Here is a 17,358-nt window from a genome sequence, read left to right on the forward strand (position 1 = left end):
GGAAAAAAAAACATTAGAGGCAATAAAAGCATATAATAGACCTCATGTTCCATAGCAGACCAAAATTCAAAGTCTATATTTCCCTGGCAAACAATAATGTGTTCAGCCTTTAGATAGCCAAATGTCTTCTTGGAAAACTTCATGCTGAAAATTAAAAAGTAGCTTATTGTCTAAGCAAGTGAAACTCTTCCTTTCCCCCTAGCTGTGGTCCTAAAGAGTTATGGGGTAGGATTTCAGAAAAGTCCAAATAGACAAATCAACCAGGTGCTTAAACCACATGTACAGAAAAACATACACGGCAGGATTTTAAAAGGGCCATGCGCGTAAATACCGGCAGTTACGCGTGTGGCTGGGCCCTCAGTGCGCCGCGCGCATTTTCAAAAGGGCCCAGCCACGTGCGTAACTGCCAATTTGCGCACAAGCGTTGGGCCCTGAAAAAGGGACGGGGGTGGGGAGGGGCAATAAGAGGCCGTCCGGGACAGCAGCCGGTGCGTGCAACTTGCTTCTGCTCCGGAGCAGTAAGTAAAAAAACGAAACAAATTCTTATAGTTAGGTGGGGGTAGGAGTCAGGGTGGAGAAGGGAAAGGGAAGGCCTGATTGCGTCGCCGAGCGTAATATTCGAAAATGTACCCCCCTGCGTGCAACGCCTACACATGCGTGCGTGGATTATGGCCAATTGATTTTATAACATGCACGTAATAAAATCAGTGCACTTCTTTTAAAATCTACCCCACAATGAATAGTTGTTATGGATACATTGAAAATCAGACATGTTTGTGGTTCTCAAACTGGATTTGCCCTCCTGTGCCGTAGCTGAGCTATAAGTTTGGGATTCAGTTGGAATGAGTGCTAACCTACTTTTAATAAGGCGCTCTACTACTCTTGGCAGCATCCATTTTTTTAGTAGTAGAGGCAACAGAGCAGTTGGTGATATCCTAGTGTTTCCTATTTCCTTCAGAGGGAAAGACACATTGCTTTCTTACTGCTAGTACAATTTCAATATATTTTTTTATAGACTGTAAAATCTGAGCATTCAGTGAGGACATTTCAAACATTCTGAGTAGTTTGTGTGGATGGGCAGACTAGATAGGCCATATGTTCTTTTTCTGCCATCAATTTTCTTTATTCAAAATTGATGCTTCTAGCAGGAGCAAGACGCCCTCTTCAAATTAACTCATTCTGCTTAGGTCTAAAGACTTATCATCCAGCCAAAAAGATGGTACTTTTTCCTGACTGGATAATAAAATGCCTTGCATTTTAAGCATGGTGTTCCCCTTGTACAAAATTAATTTAGTTCAGTTTTGAAACCATAGTGAGAAAATATTTTTTTTCTTGCAGCTGTGGTCACCTTTACCACTCCCTGTGCCTGCTAAGTAAAGAATGTACTGTGGAAACAGTGGGGCAGACAAGATGGATGTGCTACAAGTGCAACTCCAGAAACAAAGGAGGACAAGGAAGTGAGTCTGTTCCTGAGCTCAGGCAGGGAAGAGCATCTTCCTTGGTGCAGGTAAGGACTCTCGAAAACCATTGGAAAACTCTGTCGAAAAGTTATATTCTATATTCCTCTTTGAGCTCTGCAGTGGTTGCAGCCAAGGTCATAACAGCTTTGTATAGTTTATAACACGTATAAAATAGATCTCTTTAAAAGGAGTAAATAATAGTGACTACATTTCACTTCTGGACCTTTGGGTCAGTTTCTGATCAGAACGCCTTTGTAAAATGAAACAGATGAGTTCACACATTTGAAGCCCTAACACCACTAAGTTCTGATGCGTCTCATCCTACAACCAGCTCCCTGAAAACAAGCAGGTTCACAAGTTACACAAGTGGAGTCACATGACTGCATTTAGTGCCACTGTCTGGAAAGGCCAAAAGACTTTTTCCACACATGAATGGGAGTTCTGCACTGCTGTGGTCTTGCAGCTTCCTTTAGTTTTTCATTTGCCAGAGATGTTAGACTTTGGGGTAGATTTTAAAAGAAGCGTACATGGCCTAGATGTGCTCGCGCTACCCGGCGCGAGCACATGTATGCCCAATTTTATAACATGCACGCTCAGGCGCGCGCATGTTATAATTTCCAGGATCGGCACATGCAAGGGGGTGCACAGTTGTGCACCTTGTGCGCGCCGATCCGCGCTGCCTTCCTCTGTTCCCTCCCCCCTAACCTAACCTTCCCACCCCTTCCCCTAACCCTTCCTCCCCCAGCTGTACTCTAACCCCCCCCCCCCCCCCCGACTTTTGTCTTACCTTTTGCGCCTGCCGGCACGCAATCCTCCAACAGAGCGCCCCTTTTGTAAAGACCTGGGACTTACACACGTCTCGGGGCTTTACGCGTGTCGCCGGGCCTTTATAAAATAGGCCGGGCGCGCGCAGGACTGGTTATGTGCGTAAATCCTCTGTATTTATGCGTGTAACCTTTTAAAAATCCAGCCCTTTGTGAGTTACTTAAGCGGCTACCCCATTAGCCTCATAGTCAGGTTTTAGACAGTTCAGTAAGTTTTCTTGTATATTTTCATTTGCTAGCCAGCACACATAAGAACATAAGAAATTGCCATGCTGGATCAGACCAAGGGTCCATCAAGCCCAGCATCCTGTTTCACACAGGATTCTTTTCTTTTCCCTGTCATGTCCATGGTATTTATTTTAAAAGGTTCTTTTATACCGCTACTCCATACAACGTAACGGTTTACAAAATATACCATACACAATAAAATATCTATTTTTATATCAAATAGCATATAAAACAAAGAATACCAAAATATATCATCAACAATACAGTTTCATCTGCTGGAGGGATATTCGTTTGCCATTCTTTATTAGATGGCTGTGCTTTCTGCTGCAAATTCTTCTGTACATAACCAGGTCTTTACAACTTTTTTGAACCCTTTTGTATCACTCTGCATTCTGAGCTGCTCTGACAGAGTATTCCACAGAGCTGGGCCAGCTATAGAGAAAGCTCTGTCTCTTACTTCGCTAATATGTGCCTGCCGAATCCTGGAACTTCCAGAAGGCCTTTATTTTGTGATCTTAATATTCTCAAAGGAATGTAAATACGCAACATGGCACCTGCCCATGGGATATTGTGGTATTAATTTACAAATTAGGTTTAAAATGTATATCTAACTCTAGCTCTAACCAGGAGCCAGTGGAGGGCAGCAAGTACTGGGGTAATGTGATCATATTTTTTTTTTTCTCCGGAAAGTAATCTGGCTGCAGAATTTTGTAACAGCTGCAGGGAACACAAGATAGAGGAGGAACTCCTAAATAATAGGGAATTACAATAATCTGTCCCTGCAAAAATCGGTGATTGCGACACTTCTGAAATCTTCCATGCACAATAGGGGTTTTAAATGTCTTAATGTACAAAGTTAAAACATTTAACACGTGAAGTTAAGACATTTAAAATCCCTATTGTACATGGAAGACTTCAGAACAGTGTTGCAATTTCTGATCTTTGCAAGGACAGATTATTGTAATTCCCTATTATTGATCCATTCAGCCAATTTTTTTCAAATTCTTTGGCAGTCTTTCTTCAGAGAAAATTTCTTCTTTGCTTGATTTTTTGTCCATATTGATTTTTTGTCCTTATGTCTGAGAAGCATACGACCTGTTTTGAGTTCTTCCCCAAGTTCAAGTGAAAGATCTCCTTTACTGACCATCACCAACTTTGCTACAAGTGTTTGAAGTAAGGCCACAGTGCCTCGGTTGCAATATCTGAACACAGATGTCTTGCTGAGAAGGGGAGGTTGTTGACTTTAGCTTGCTGAAAAGGAGAAAAGTCTAACTCCATGAAGCTGGCGCTTAATCTAATCTAATTTTGAGTTTATATACTATGGTCCTGATCTACCAATGGACCACCCAATGATGTTAAAAGCAAATCAGAAAATACATAGTCAAATATATAGTCACACATCATAAATACATAAATACATTCAAAACATGCATAATTTATAAATACATAAGCAATCGACAGCATATAATCAAGTCCCTAACCACCCAGCAACCTGGCCAGCAACAGTCTCTCACCAAGGGCTGAACAGTCATTACTTCAGCACCTGCCAACCAATTAACTAAACCCTATCTCAAATTCACTAAGGCAGCAGCATTAACACAGGACACATTTCTTGTAATAAATTGTATAAAAAGTCCCTTGTCAGATCTGCTTGAAGGGGCACACGCAAGTGGTGAATGCCTTTGACTTGCCCTTTTGGGGGCAACCCACTCTTGGAATGTGGCTGGCTTATCACCCATTAGCTAACTATGACATCACCAGCTGGAGGAGCAACTTCATGTGGGTCCCGATCTGTGCAGGGGAAAGAGGGCCAAGTGATGGAAGCAGGCCTATAAGGAATATAATCTTACGGTTAATCTGAAATGTTTAGATATCCCAAAATCAATCCTTGTGGCACTCCATTTAACCCTGTTTGTTCTTCAGAGTAGGCTCCATTTACCATTACATGCTGTCTCCTGTCAGTCAACCAGTTTGTCATCCATTCCACCACCATGACTCCCACTCTCAAGCTTCTCATTTTATTCACAAGTCTCCAGTGTGGAACCATATCAAAAACTTTGCTGAAATCCAAGTAAATCACATCAAGTGCTCTTCCTTGATCCATTTCTCACATCACCCAATCAAAAAAAATCAATCAAATTTGTCTGACAGGACCTTCCTGTTGCGTCCGTCGGTCTCAGACGGCTTCGCCCGACATGCCTTACCTCTATTTCAGCCTTCTCCACCAGCCTCGGGAGAATGGTGTCTGTAGCGTCTCCTTGCCTCACCCTCCGGCGTCCCGGGAGCGGCTTTGGTGTGGCTTCCCGCTATGTTGACCTGAGGCCTCATAGGGCGCGCCCGTGCACGCCTCACATTTTGTAGCAGTGTTGGTGTGAACCTCGAACGTCCCCCTCGAGTGACATCACTGCTTCTGACTACAAAAGGTTGCCCATTTGCTAACTCTCACCAAGTTAGCAACGGATTGGATTCATTCCGGTCTGAAGCTGCTCTGCTGCTTCTGCTGCTGCTGGAAGCTGTCTTCACCCTCCGGGGTTCTACTAACTTGAGTACCCGCTCCTCGGGGGCCCTTTGCTTATTTACAGGTTCCTATCCTGAATCCAGGTACTCGCTCCTCGAGGGCCTGTGTGACTATCCTGGTGCCTGCTACCAATTCTTGTACCTGCTGGAACACTACCTATCAGCTACAGAGAGTGAGTACTACTTTTCCCAGTCTGTTCATCTACAGCTCCTCATTGTCTATCTGCATCGGGCCCTACACCACCATTGTGGAACAGGACGCCTCTGCTACCTACCCTCTCTCTACTGCCTATTGGGAACTCTATCTACTCAGCTACAAGGGAGTGTGTAATAACATCTGCCAGTCTGTCTCTCCTACAGCGCCTCACTGGATATCTGCATCGAGGCCTTATACCACCATTTTGGGGCGAGTCACCTGCGCCAAGGATCACAGACTGTTGCTATCTCATTCACTCTCTGCTGCCACTTCTGGTGAACCATACAAGCCGCATAATAAAGATATATTCTCTGTGTTTGTGCATCTGAGTCTAGCCTGGTGCTACAGTTCCCTACGGGGCTGTTCCCTGTGGGAGTCACTATCACTGTTGCACCTAAGAATCCACCAAACACCTCGATATCATAACACTTCCCTTGATGAATCCATGCTGCCTCAGATTCGGTATACCACCAGACTGAATTCAGAGCACAGTCTCAGTTCCAAAGGATCTCCCTTTATGAGGGGGGGGGGGGGCTGCTGAGGTTCTTTGTAAATTGTTGGTCCATTGCTAATTAAAGACAGCTGGGTTGTCTCAATAATAAGGGATGACTACAAATTACATCTATTGGAAATTGCTCAAAGTCACCTATCCTGAATAGCTTTAATGCTCAGTAAACACCAGAACTTGTACAGGTCAGAAATCTTCTGCAGACCAGAGCAGAATCCCTGCAACAGGAGAGAGAGCAGGGATTTTACTCCAAGTACTTTCTGGTCCCCCAAAAAGCTGGAAGATACTGTCCCATCTTAGACCTAAGGACCCTCAGCAAATTCCTAAAAAGGGACATGTTCAAGATGATTTTCCTGGTCACAGTTATTTCCCTCCTGAACTAAGGAGAGTGGCTATGTTTTCTGGATTTATGAGAAGCATATTTACACACACACACAGATGCATCCAACTCTATCTCAAATTTGTAGTACAAAAATGACTCCTCCAGTACCGTATACTACCTTTTACTTTACTCTGCTTCCCGTAAACATCCAGAAAGATTTTTAAGGTTTTCAGCCGCTTAGAGCTTATATCAGGATTCTTTAAAATATATACGTTATAGCATGTGAGATACATTTTAGACCAAAATGACTTTCGTACATTAGTATAATCTTTTGTATTGCCAAAAATAGACTATGGGAACGTTTTATATATTAGATTACTTTCTTCAAGTTTACATGCCCTGCAGGCAGGGCCGGTGCAAGGGGATTGGGCGCCTTGCGCCGCCCCCAGCCCCAACTCCTCCTCCCCCCCCCAAAAGAAAACTTACAAAATACCTGGTGGTCCAGGTGGGGGCCCAGGAGCGATCTGCCGCTCCCAGGGCCTCGGCTGCCACTAACCAAAATGGCGCCTGTGGCCTTTAGCCCCTACCATGTGACAGGGGCTACCGGTGCCATTGGTTGACAAATTATATGGTCCATCCATCTTCACTGATTTAAAATGTAAAACTAGTAATTTAAAATGAATACGCTGTTGCACATGCATCCCAGTCTGAGGAAGAACATTGATTCTCCCTCCCCCCAAGTACACTACTTCAAAAGCTGCTCACCATATGGATGTATACCCTTGCTCAAGAAGGGCTTGGATCATCTCCTTTGGAAGCTGATCTAAAAGATTCACTTACGTCTCATTATATGCCTCTGTTACCTTCTACATGCATCTTTTACATCTGTTTGCTCCAACACCATTTAGGCAGACATTCTACACTGCCATATAGCTATGTTGGGAGGTATTTCCTCCTTCCATTTGAGCAGTATACACTCGAAAGCCGCAACCAAGGCTATAGCCAAAAACCAATCAACGCTGTCTGCCACAAAATTGAACCACCCCCCCCTGCCCCCGCAAAAAATAATCACTTGATAGTTGAGAAAACGTAGTATAATGGCCAATGTATCTGAAAAGAACTCATGGGAATAAGTATTAGGGGTATAAATAGTACACAACATGATTTTGTGACCCATTAAGCTTCCAAATACTATGCCATATCTGCCCTCCTCATCAGGTATTTGGTGTTCCAATTGAAAAGCCAAATGCTTGTGCCTCAAGATGTCTATCCCTGTTGTCTTCTGGAGAAAGAAGAAAAATAACATCGACCCATCCAGTTTTTCTTTAAATTAAGATGTTCCAGGTCAGAAAGATGGGTCTCTTGCAGCATAGCTACGTGTGCCTTTTGCTTACGAAACATAGCCAGTAACTTTGTATGTTTGATTGGGAATGTATGCCGTCAACATTCAAAGTGTAAACCTGTATTTTAACCATAACTTGACAGTAATGTATAAATGAACCATACTAATATGGCAAAATACCTCCAAAAAGCATATACTACCCAGATGCTGCCCAGTCTCAGCATCCGGGCCATCCCATATCTGACAGCATATCCCAAGTCCCAAACATGAAGCATCATCCAACTTTTACATTTCACCAAGGACAAGCAGGATGGTAATCCTCACACATGGGTGACATCAGATGGAACCTGGCATGGAAAACTTTGTCAAAGTTTCTCGAAACATTGACAGGCCCACTGAGCTTGCCCAGCATGCCGTTAACCACGTGCCCACACGGGGTCCCTCTTTAGTCTCTTCTGCAGAGCTTTTGCCTTGTGGTTTCGGAGATCGCGCTTCTTTTTGCAAAATCTGCTACTTTAAAGTATTTTTTGCCTTCCATGCATAGCATAGAGTCCCTCACCCTCCTCGGCCTGTGATCGGTAAGTTTTTCAGGTGATCGCAGTCAATCACCAACGGCGTCCCCTCCCAGTGCCTGCTGACCATTCATCGCGCTCTTTTTCCAGTGGCATCAACCGGCTTCCGCTGGTGTGCCACCAGTGCCCCTGGACCATGTCCATCACAGACCCCACGAGGTCTGTGTCCTTTGCCTGAGGGCTTCCCACAATGTCCGCGTCTCTGATCTCTGTGCCCAGATGACCCCAAAGGGTCATCTGGGCTGCCTCGATAAAATGGAAAAACGTTTTGGGTCCAAGCTGTGATGTTCTGTGTGTCTTGAACTAGTAGTGGGCTTTGGGTCATGGCGAGTGAAGACTCCGCCCACAGGGAGGAGTCCTGTGGGCCCTTACCACAACAGGCAAGGTCTTAGAAGTGATGGACAACAGAGGAAATAACTTTATTATACAGCAATGTAGATCCGTAGGGCAAAGTAAAAGAGTCAGTACTGTAGCTGGTCAGTCCAGTAGTAATCCGCAGAGCAGACTAGTCCGGTGAATACCTTATCTAGGCTTAGCTTGTGCTGTCAATCCCGGTAGTGGTCCGCAGCGTGGGGTAGGCCGGAAGCTGCTGGTATAGTTGACAAGATAAGAGGGATCCGGTAGTGGCCCGCAAGCAGGGTAACCCGAGAATCCGTGCCACAAAGGTGGTGTACTCACACCAGTACTGTAGAGGCAGATGGAGATCAGGCACAGAGGATGACTGGAACAGGCGGAGGCGTAAGAGGACGATGCAGGAACTCACTGAAACAGAGAGAGAGAATGGCTCTCCGAGGAGCAGATAGCCCTGAGTGTGGCAAGGCCCCCGTGGAACGGGTACCTAGGTCACCCAGAAGTCAGTGAGGTGAAGTCCCAGAGAGGCAGAACTAGCAGGATGAGATTCCTTGCTAACTCGTCTTCCAAGAAGTCATGTGGTGTGGATGCCTCCGAGATTCCAGCCATGATGTGTTTAAGAAGGGGGCAGGTGCGCGTGCTTGCCTTAGGTAACTCCAGATGTAAGATGGCTGCCGGAAGCACCCACGCCATCCCGGGCACGCCATGAAGGGTCAGCGTGTGGAAGCAGAGGCCACCATTCTGCCCAGCCTTGGAGCTGCATAGAGAAAGGAGGGAGCAGCAAAGGTCGTAGCAACCTGCGACCGATGGACGCAACAGTACCCCCTTCTTAGGGCCCCTCCTAGGGGGTTTCAGCTTCCTAGGATTAGCAAGGTTGAAGCGATGTAGCATCTCTTTGTCCAGTATGTTGGCAGCAGGTTTCCAGCTGTTTTCTTCTGGTCCGAACCCTTCCCAGGAGATGAGGTACTTCCAGTGCTTTCCTTTTTTACGAACATCCAATATATCATCCACCTTGTACGCAATGTTGTCTTCAGCATCGAGGGGTTATGGATCAGGAGTCTTCTGAGAAAACTTAGAATAAGTGGTTTCAGGAGGGAAATGTGGAAAGCGTTGTGTATTTTCATTTTTGCTCGTTGTCCAGCCTTATGTAGAAGCTCCTTGGTCTGAATCCAGAGTTGGTGAATCTCGTCAGCCGTAGCTTGGGCAGCTGGAGACGTACCAGTCAATGGTAAGGGAAGTGGTGGAAGAGGCTGTGGCGGATGCTGGGTGCGAATTCAACCCAGGGTAGTAACTCTGCCCAATCATTTTGCCTAGAATTGACATAGGTGTGGATGAATTAAGAGTCCTGTTCATTCTCTCCATTTGTACATTGGATTGAGGGTGATATGCAGACGTCAAATCCAGAGAAATATCGAACTTTCGATACAGTGCCCTCCAGAACTTGGCGGTGAACTGGACTCCTCTGTCTGATACAATATGTTTCAGCATCCCATGTAAGCGAATAATATGCCGCACAAAGAGCTTGGCTAACTCTGAGGCAGATGGCAGTCCCGATAGAGCAACAAAGTGTGTCATTTTCGAGAACCGGTCCACGGTAACCCATATAGTATTGTTGCCATTAGATGGAGGCAGGTCGACCACGAAATTGGTTGCAATATGCATCCAGGGCTCATCAGGAATGGGCAAAGGTTGGAGCAGACCCCAAGGGCAGCCGGCAGGAGGCTTTTGCTTGGCGCAGGAGGTGCAGGATTCTACATATGCTTGCACATCTTTTCTCATAGACGGCCACCAATAGTATCGCTGTAGGGTAGCAAGGGTACAAGATTGTCCTGGGTGGCCTGCTAACTTAGTCATGAGCCCAATTCAACAGCTTCTTCCTTAGAGACAGGGGAACCACCGTTTTACCTGCGGGAACCGAATGGGTAGTGGCCAGCATTAACTTCTCAGGATCAATGATGTGACGTGGTTCGTCTGGGGCATCATCAGGAGTAAAGGACTGGGAGAGAACGTCTGCCTGAACATTCTTCTCAGCAGGACGATATTTGAGCAGGAAGTTGAACCTGTTAAAAAAAAAAAGTGACCATCTAGCTTGGCAATGATTGAGCCTCTGAGCATGACTTAGATATTCCAGGTTCTTGTGGTCAGTGAACACAGTTATCTGATGTTGGGCACCTTCTAACCAGGGGCACCACTCTTCAAACGCTAACTTGATAGCAACTAGTTCCGTATCGCCGATGCCGTAGTTCCTCTCTGCTGGTGTGAAGCATCTCGAGAAGAACGAACAGGGATGTAGAACGAGTGTATCGCTGTGCTGGCTAAGTATGGCCCCAACGCCGACATCTGAGGTGTCCACCTCAACGATGAAGGGCTTGTGAGGATCAGCGTTTTCCAAATCATTGGGTTTGGAAAACGCTGAAGCGCCATTTTTGAAAAAGTTTGACAAACTTAACTATTACCCTTGAAGAAGGACTGGGAGATGGTGGTAGCAGTCCGAAACACGGCTCCGTGTCGGGTCAGCAGCACTGTGAACACTGTTATGGCTTTTTGACTGAAACATTGAAATACCGAAGCATCTCAAGATAAGTTGAATTGTTCAAGCGATGGATTTTGTATGAGGAATAATATTAGTTAGGCTGGAAGAGCCAACGACTTTATCAGTTTCATTTGCAAAGAAAAAATTCTCCTAAAAAAATGTTCCTACAACTATGACCTGTGATTATATATAAGGCCGAGTTGAATAGGCGAAAGCCCTAACGAGGAAGCCTATTATGATGGTCATTTCTTAAAATCTTTAGATGTGCAGCGTCGTTAATATCTTATATATGGTGAAGAGCACTGGGTTACTTTATTAATATTGGTTACTCCCAATACTTTTCTAGGATAACATTAAGTCCTACTCTAGTAATTTCAAGGTTCAGACTCTTCAGGACATGGCTTCGGGCCCCCCCAATGCGATAAGGGATGGCTTTATACCTCATCACCCAGGACCAAGGCAGGCTCCGCCACCCCAACTTGTGGGCCTTGGCCCTCACGGCCTGGATGTTGACCAGGTAACGATAGAGGCCCTCGGCCTGTCGGAGGGGGTATCTCGTGTCCTTCTGGAGTCCTGAAAGCCTTCCACTAGAAAATCCCATAATCTAAAATGGAAGTGATTCTCTTCCTGGTGTGAGAGCCACGGTCTAGACCACTTCTCTTGCTCCCTTTCGGCACTTCTAGACTATCTGTTGTCCCTCTCTGAGTCCAGTCTGCAGACCACGTCGGTGCGGGTTCACCTCAGTGCTATAGGAACTTACCATCGGGGTTCGGATGGTTCTGCAATTTCTTGCCATCCACTCGTAGGCTGATTTATGAGAGGCTTGCTGCAACTGAAGCCCCCCATTCACCCCCCCCCCCAGCGGTTTCCTGGGATCTTAATGTGATCTTCTTGCAACTCATGAAAACCTGTTAAGGAGGTGGACCCTTGAGCTGAGTCAAGGTTGACGCTACCAACAGGAGGAAGCCCTCCATAGGTCCTTGTCATTGGAAGGCGGGTGCAGGAGGAGGGGAGACCCAACTGGACCTTCACCCCCCCTGAGGGGAATGTGGACCTTCAGCCCACATTCCCCTCAGGTTGAGCCCTTGGGTACTGGAGCTGGCAGGACTTAGGTGCGGGTCTCCTGAAGAAGACAATCCCTTGAAGGTGGAAGGCAGAGGCAAAGTCGGACATACCAGATGTCGGGACAGGCGGCAGGCAAGGAGATCCAGTGACAGTCCAGATGTCAGGGCAGGCGGCTAACAAGAGGAGACGGTGAGCAGGCAGTGATCAGGACAGGCGGCAGGCAAGACAGAATCCAGGAATGTACCAAGTCAAAACCAGAAGAGCAATCTGAGGGGACAGGATCAGGAACTCTGAGCAAATCGCACTCTGGACAGAGCAGGACCAGTTGCTGAGCAAGGAGGGAATGGCCACGGGTAACTTTCCTGCTGCTGGCCCTTTAAATAGCAGGAGGTAGCATGCACACCTAGGGGGCCCATGGGAAGCTTCGTCGTCGTCAGCGTCTGAAGCTGAGGCAGGCTACGGTGGCAGGAACCGGCGGGGAGGGGGGGGGGGGCAGGAGCAAGCCTTCTGCCCCTCAAAATGAGGGGATCCGGCCACGCAGGCCCACAGCTGGGGCGCTTAACACCTCCATTTGAGCCGTTGTGTTCTTATGATCCCAAGTACCTCTCATGGAAGGTGATTCTCTTGGTTGCAGTCACATCGACTTGCAGAGTAAATGAACTGCAAGTGCTGTGTCATACCCGCCTTATACAAAGTTTTGTCACGATAAGGTGATCCTGCGGACACACCTGAAATTCCTTCCCAAGGTGGTTTCAGAGTTCCATCTCAACCAGTCCATTGTGTTGCCTTCTTTTTTCCCTAAGACTCCACGCACACCAAGGGGAGCATGCTTTACACTGGATTGAAGAGGGCACTTGCTTTTTATTTGGAAAACACGGTACCACACCAAGTCTCCACTCAGCTTTTCATCTCCTACGACAGAAACAGATTTAGGAGTACCTGTCTCCAAGCAAACTCTATCCCACTGGCTATCAGATTGCATTCCTTTCTGTTTCGTGCAGGTGGGTCTCGAGCTGACTGGCCACATAAAAGCTCACTCTGAGCCATGTCGGTCTCGGTTGCTCACTTGTGTGCAGTTCCCTTTCACGAGATCTGCAGAACGGCAACTTGGAGTTCCCTCCATACTTTCACCTCACATTACTGCCTGGACAAGGATGGCAGGCAGGACAGTCGTTTTGGGCAGTCCGTCCTCCGTAATCTTTTCCAGGCCTAAAAACCAAACTCTCCCTCCTTGGCCCCTATCCTTGGGTGCAGGCCTTCTCCTGTGTTTGTGGCAGCTCTAGTTGTTGTGCACTTTGGCACCTGTCCTTGGCTGCACAGGTTCAGAGCAGCCTGGAGCTATTTAATCACCCATGTGTGAGGACTACCATTCTGCTTGACCTTGGAGAAAGCAGAGTTGCTCACCTGTAACAGGTATTCTCCAAGGACAGCAGGATGTTAGACCTCACGAAACCTGCCCATCACCCTGCAGAGTTGGGTTTCTCGGTTTGTTATTTTATTTTTTGCGAACTCTGTTATAAGACTGAAGAGGAACTCAGCAAAGACGCATGGTTAGCGGCAAGCTGGGCATGCTCAGTGTGCCTGTCAAAGTTTTCCATGCTAGGCTCCATCCGATGATGTCACCCATGTGTAAGGACTACCATCCTGCTGACCTTGGAGATCACTTGTTACAAGTAAGCAACTCTGCTTTCCCCACAATACTTCTACTTTCCACCTCGGACTGCTGCACCTTGCCTCCCCCCCCCTCTCAGATCCCCAACCATACCCCCCCACACACACACACACCCATTCAGAAAACCAACCAACCAACCAACCAACAAACACCCAAATGCTCCAAGGGACCACACTCTGCATCTCCACCACCACGCAACCCAGGTTCTCCACCAAAAAGTATAAACTATCTTCAAGAATATTTTCCCCCAGGCTAAAACATATTTAATATTCACGTGCATAACGAAAATGACAGTCATGAAACAGTGTATCCAACTGAGGACAACAAAGGAGCTTGGAAGAGACACAGCAACATGCTAACTCCCCTGGCAAAGCTACCAAAACACCATCGCTTGGGGTTACTGATCAGCAAAGGTCCAGCAATTTTATTAACAAAAAAGGAAGAAACGCCAAAAAAAACCAGAAGAAGCTCGATGTAATAACCAGCTAAAACAGCAAAGTACTTGATGAACACACCCAAGGAAGCAAGCCGTTGCCACCTTTCAAGACAATGAATCCAACAAAATTCAGCACTTCCTCTGTATTAGCATGCCTCATTCTGACACACCATTCAGCTGTTGAAGAAGCATAGCCTCCACTCTTGTAGCAAAAACCTTTGCAGCGCCATTGTGGAAGACATGCAGCTTCACAGGATAGAGGAGAGCAAATCTTATCCCCTTGTGATGTAGCACTGAACATTTCAGCACCATTTCCTATTGCATCACCACCGCGTGAGTTGAAAAGTCATTGAAAACTAAAAGCTTTTGTCCATGATATACCACCACCTCTGCTTTTTGGTACGCTTGAATTATTTTAACCTTATGTGACCATTTTAAAATCCAAGCCATGACTGGTCTTGACCTGCTCTTAGCATCACATCACTGTCCCATTTTATGTGAGTGCTTGCAGACTATCAACAGGCCAGCAGCATCAAGCCCAACTATCATGGGAGCCAACTCTCAATTATCTCAAGCAGGTCAGATTCTTTCACTGTTTCTGGAAGCCCTATAATCCATAGATTATTCCTGCGATTTCAATTCTCCTGATCATCAAGCTGTTCCACTAAAGCCGCACACTGGTAGCCTTTAATTCACTTAATATGTTCTCAGCCTGCATCACCTGGTCCTCCTGATCTGCAATTCTCTGCTCCGTGGCATCCACGCGTCTACTGTGAAACTCCATAAAGCCTTTTATTTCATTCAATGCCAACTGCAGTTTTAACAGATGTTTGTCAAAAATATCTGAAACTGCTTGCGCTTGGCGCTGCCAGTGCCTCTCCTGCTTTTTTCTTTTCGCAAGTACTTCTCGCTAGCTTAGAGCTCGTAATTCGCTCCACCTAGCTTAAAACCGCAGATTACTATCACCACTTCTTGGCTTTCACTCAGAAAAAGACCTCCACTGTCTTAGTATCAAAATTTCAAGCTTACTTTCAGCCCAGGTTCACTTATTAGTGGGGAACCTGAAAGGAGCTCCTTCCCCTGTGACCGATTAGCAGGTAGCCATAATAGGAAGTCCCAGAAAATTTGATTCTGTGAAATAAAATTTAAACCAAGCTAGCAAGAATGACGCCTGGCAAAATTTCTAAAGTGCTAGAAATATTTTCCGTGAGCATATGGGTGCAGACTAGAATATCACCACTAGGGCCTCATCCTTCATTGATTTTTCTTTACTGGCATGGAGCTAAGTTTGAACTGGGCATAGAGCTAAGCGTAAGCCTTTTCAGTTCCCTCAATATTTAGGAATGCTTGATGCACTGTAGCTAGCACTCATATGATCTGCTAATCATGCATTCAATCAAACGAAAAACAGTTTGCATGTATTCAACTAGAAGGCATGTACTATGAATCAATACAAATCCTTGTAAATACGGAATAAGGATCCTATTCAAGAGAAGGGCGACCAAAATGATAAAGGGAATGGAACAGCTCCCTTATGAGGAAAGACTAAAGAGGTTAGGACTTTTCAGCTTGGAGAACAGACGGCTGAGGGGAGATATGATAGAGGTGTTTAAAATCATGAGAGGTCTAGAACGGGTTAATGTGAATCAGTTATTTACTCTTTCGGATAATAGAAAGACTAGGGGGCACTCCATGAATTTAGCATGTGGCACATTTAAAACTAATCGGAGAAAGTACTTTTTCACTCAGCGCACAATTAAACTCTGGAATTTGTTGCCAGAGGATGTGGTTAGTGCAGTTTATGTAGCTGTGTTTAAAAAAGGATTGGATACGTTCTTGGAGGAGAAGTCCATTACCTGCTATTAATTAAGCTAACTTAAAAAATAGCCACTGCTATTACTAGCAACAGTAGCATGGAATAGACTTAGTTTTTGGGTACTTGCCAGGTACTTATGGCCTGGATTGGCCACTGTTGGAAACAGGATGCTGGGCTTGATGGACCCTTGATCTGACCCAGTATAGGCATGTTCTTATGTTCTTAAGATTAGTTTTCTTGCATCGTAATGTACCATATTTTTCGCTCCATAAGACGCACTTTTTTCCCCCCCAAAGTGGGGAGAAAATGTCTGTGCGTCTTATGGAGCAAATATAAAAAAAAAACAAAAATCTAACAACCCCTCCCAGACCTGCCAAATTAATTTACTACAACCCCCCACCCTCCTGACCCCCCCAAGACCTGCCAAAAGTCCCTGGTGGTCCAGCGGGGGTCCGGGATTACTGGCAGCTCACGGCCCATTGCCCTTACTATGTTACAGGGGCTACCGCTGCCATTGGTTGACCCCAGTGACATAGTAAGGGCAAAGGGCCATCTGCGCCATTTTGATTACTGGCAGCCGACTGCTCAAGTCCAGGAGATCGCTCCCGGACCGCTCCTGGACCCCCGCTGGACCACCAGGGACTTTTGGCAGGTCTTGGGGGAGGGTCAGGAGGGTGGGGGGGGGTGTATTTAATTAATTTGGCAGGTCTTGGGGGGGTCAGGAGGGTGGGGGCTGTTAATTAATTTAAAGGGTTGGGATGGGGGTTTTTTTTTGGGGGGGGGGGGGGGTCCCACAGAAATAGAAAGACAAAAGTTTTCTGATCTGGGAAATAGACCGAAATGGCCCTCCCCAGACCCGAAAACAAAATGGGGAGAAAAAAAAATGTTATGCACTCCCCTAATTTGCTCCATAAGACGCACAGACACCAGGGGACAGAGCCGGTTTAGCACAAAATGTTTTTTTTTTAAATTTTCCCCCTCTGAATCCTAGGTGCGTCTTATGGTCCAGGTGCGTCTTATGGAGCGAAAAATACGGTAATCATCGGTCCACATTTTGATTGCTTTTTTGAGTTAAATTTTCAAAAAATACTTTGTTACTCATGCAAACAATATAAAAGCAGTAAAAAAAAAAAAAAAAAGGTATAAAAATAATCCATATAGAAACCATTCAATAAATAACAAAAGTACTTCCCAACAGATGAAAGGCTACACTCAGTAACTCAGAATCTTCAGGAGTACCATGCTACCTGAATCCACCCCGAAGTTCTGCATTTCGACTAATAGCTCACTGTAGGCCAAATGTACTAAGCATTTTCCGTATAAACATGAAAGGTACATTTTGGCCATTGAGGAAAAGACTGGCACAACATTTAGACCAGATGTCGGTGTAAAAGACTTTTTCCAACCTCTGTTCTTATGCATGTGCCAGTACACCTTTGAATTTATAGTCTATTTCTTGACTTAACAGCACCCGGCTTCAGGGCAGTCATGTTTGTGCCAGTTTTTCTGTAGCTTT

At 45.9% G+C, this 17,358-nt stretch overlaps 1 protein-coding gene across 5 annotated transcripts in view; it reads left to right on the plus strand.

Moving 5' to 3' along the window:
* Window positions 1–17,358, plus strand: part of VPS8 (VPS8 subunit of CORVET complex) — an 818,099-nt gene that overhangs the window by 626,281 nt on the left and 174,460 nt on the right. For all 5 annotated transcript variants that reach the window (XM_029606199.1, XM_029606197.1, XM_029606196.1 and 2 more), the window contains one exon: window positions 1,339–1,507. In XM_029606199.1, the coding sequence (XP_029462059.1) occupies window positions 1,339–1,507 (169 nt within the window). The remainder of the gene's footprint in view (window positions 1–1,338; window positions 1,508–17,358) is intronic.

Source organism: Rhinatrema bivittatum, chromosome 6 (assembly GCF_901001135.1).
Source record: "Rhinatrema bivittatum chromosome 6, aRhiBiv1.1, whole genome shotgun sequence".
Taxonomy (NCBI): domain Eukaryota; kingdom Metazoa; phylum Chordata; class Amphibia; order Gymnophiona; family Rhinatrematidae; genus Rhinatrema; species Rhinatrema bivittatum.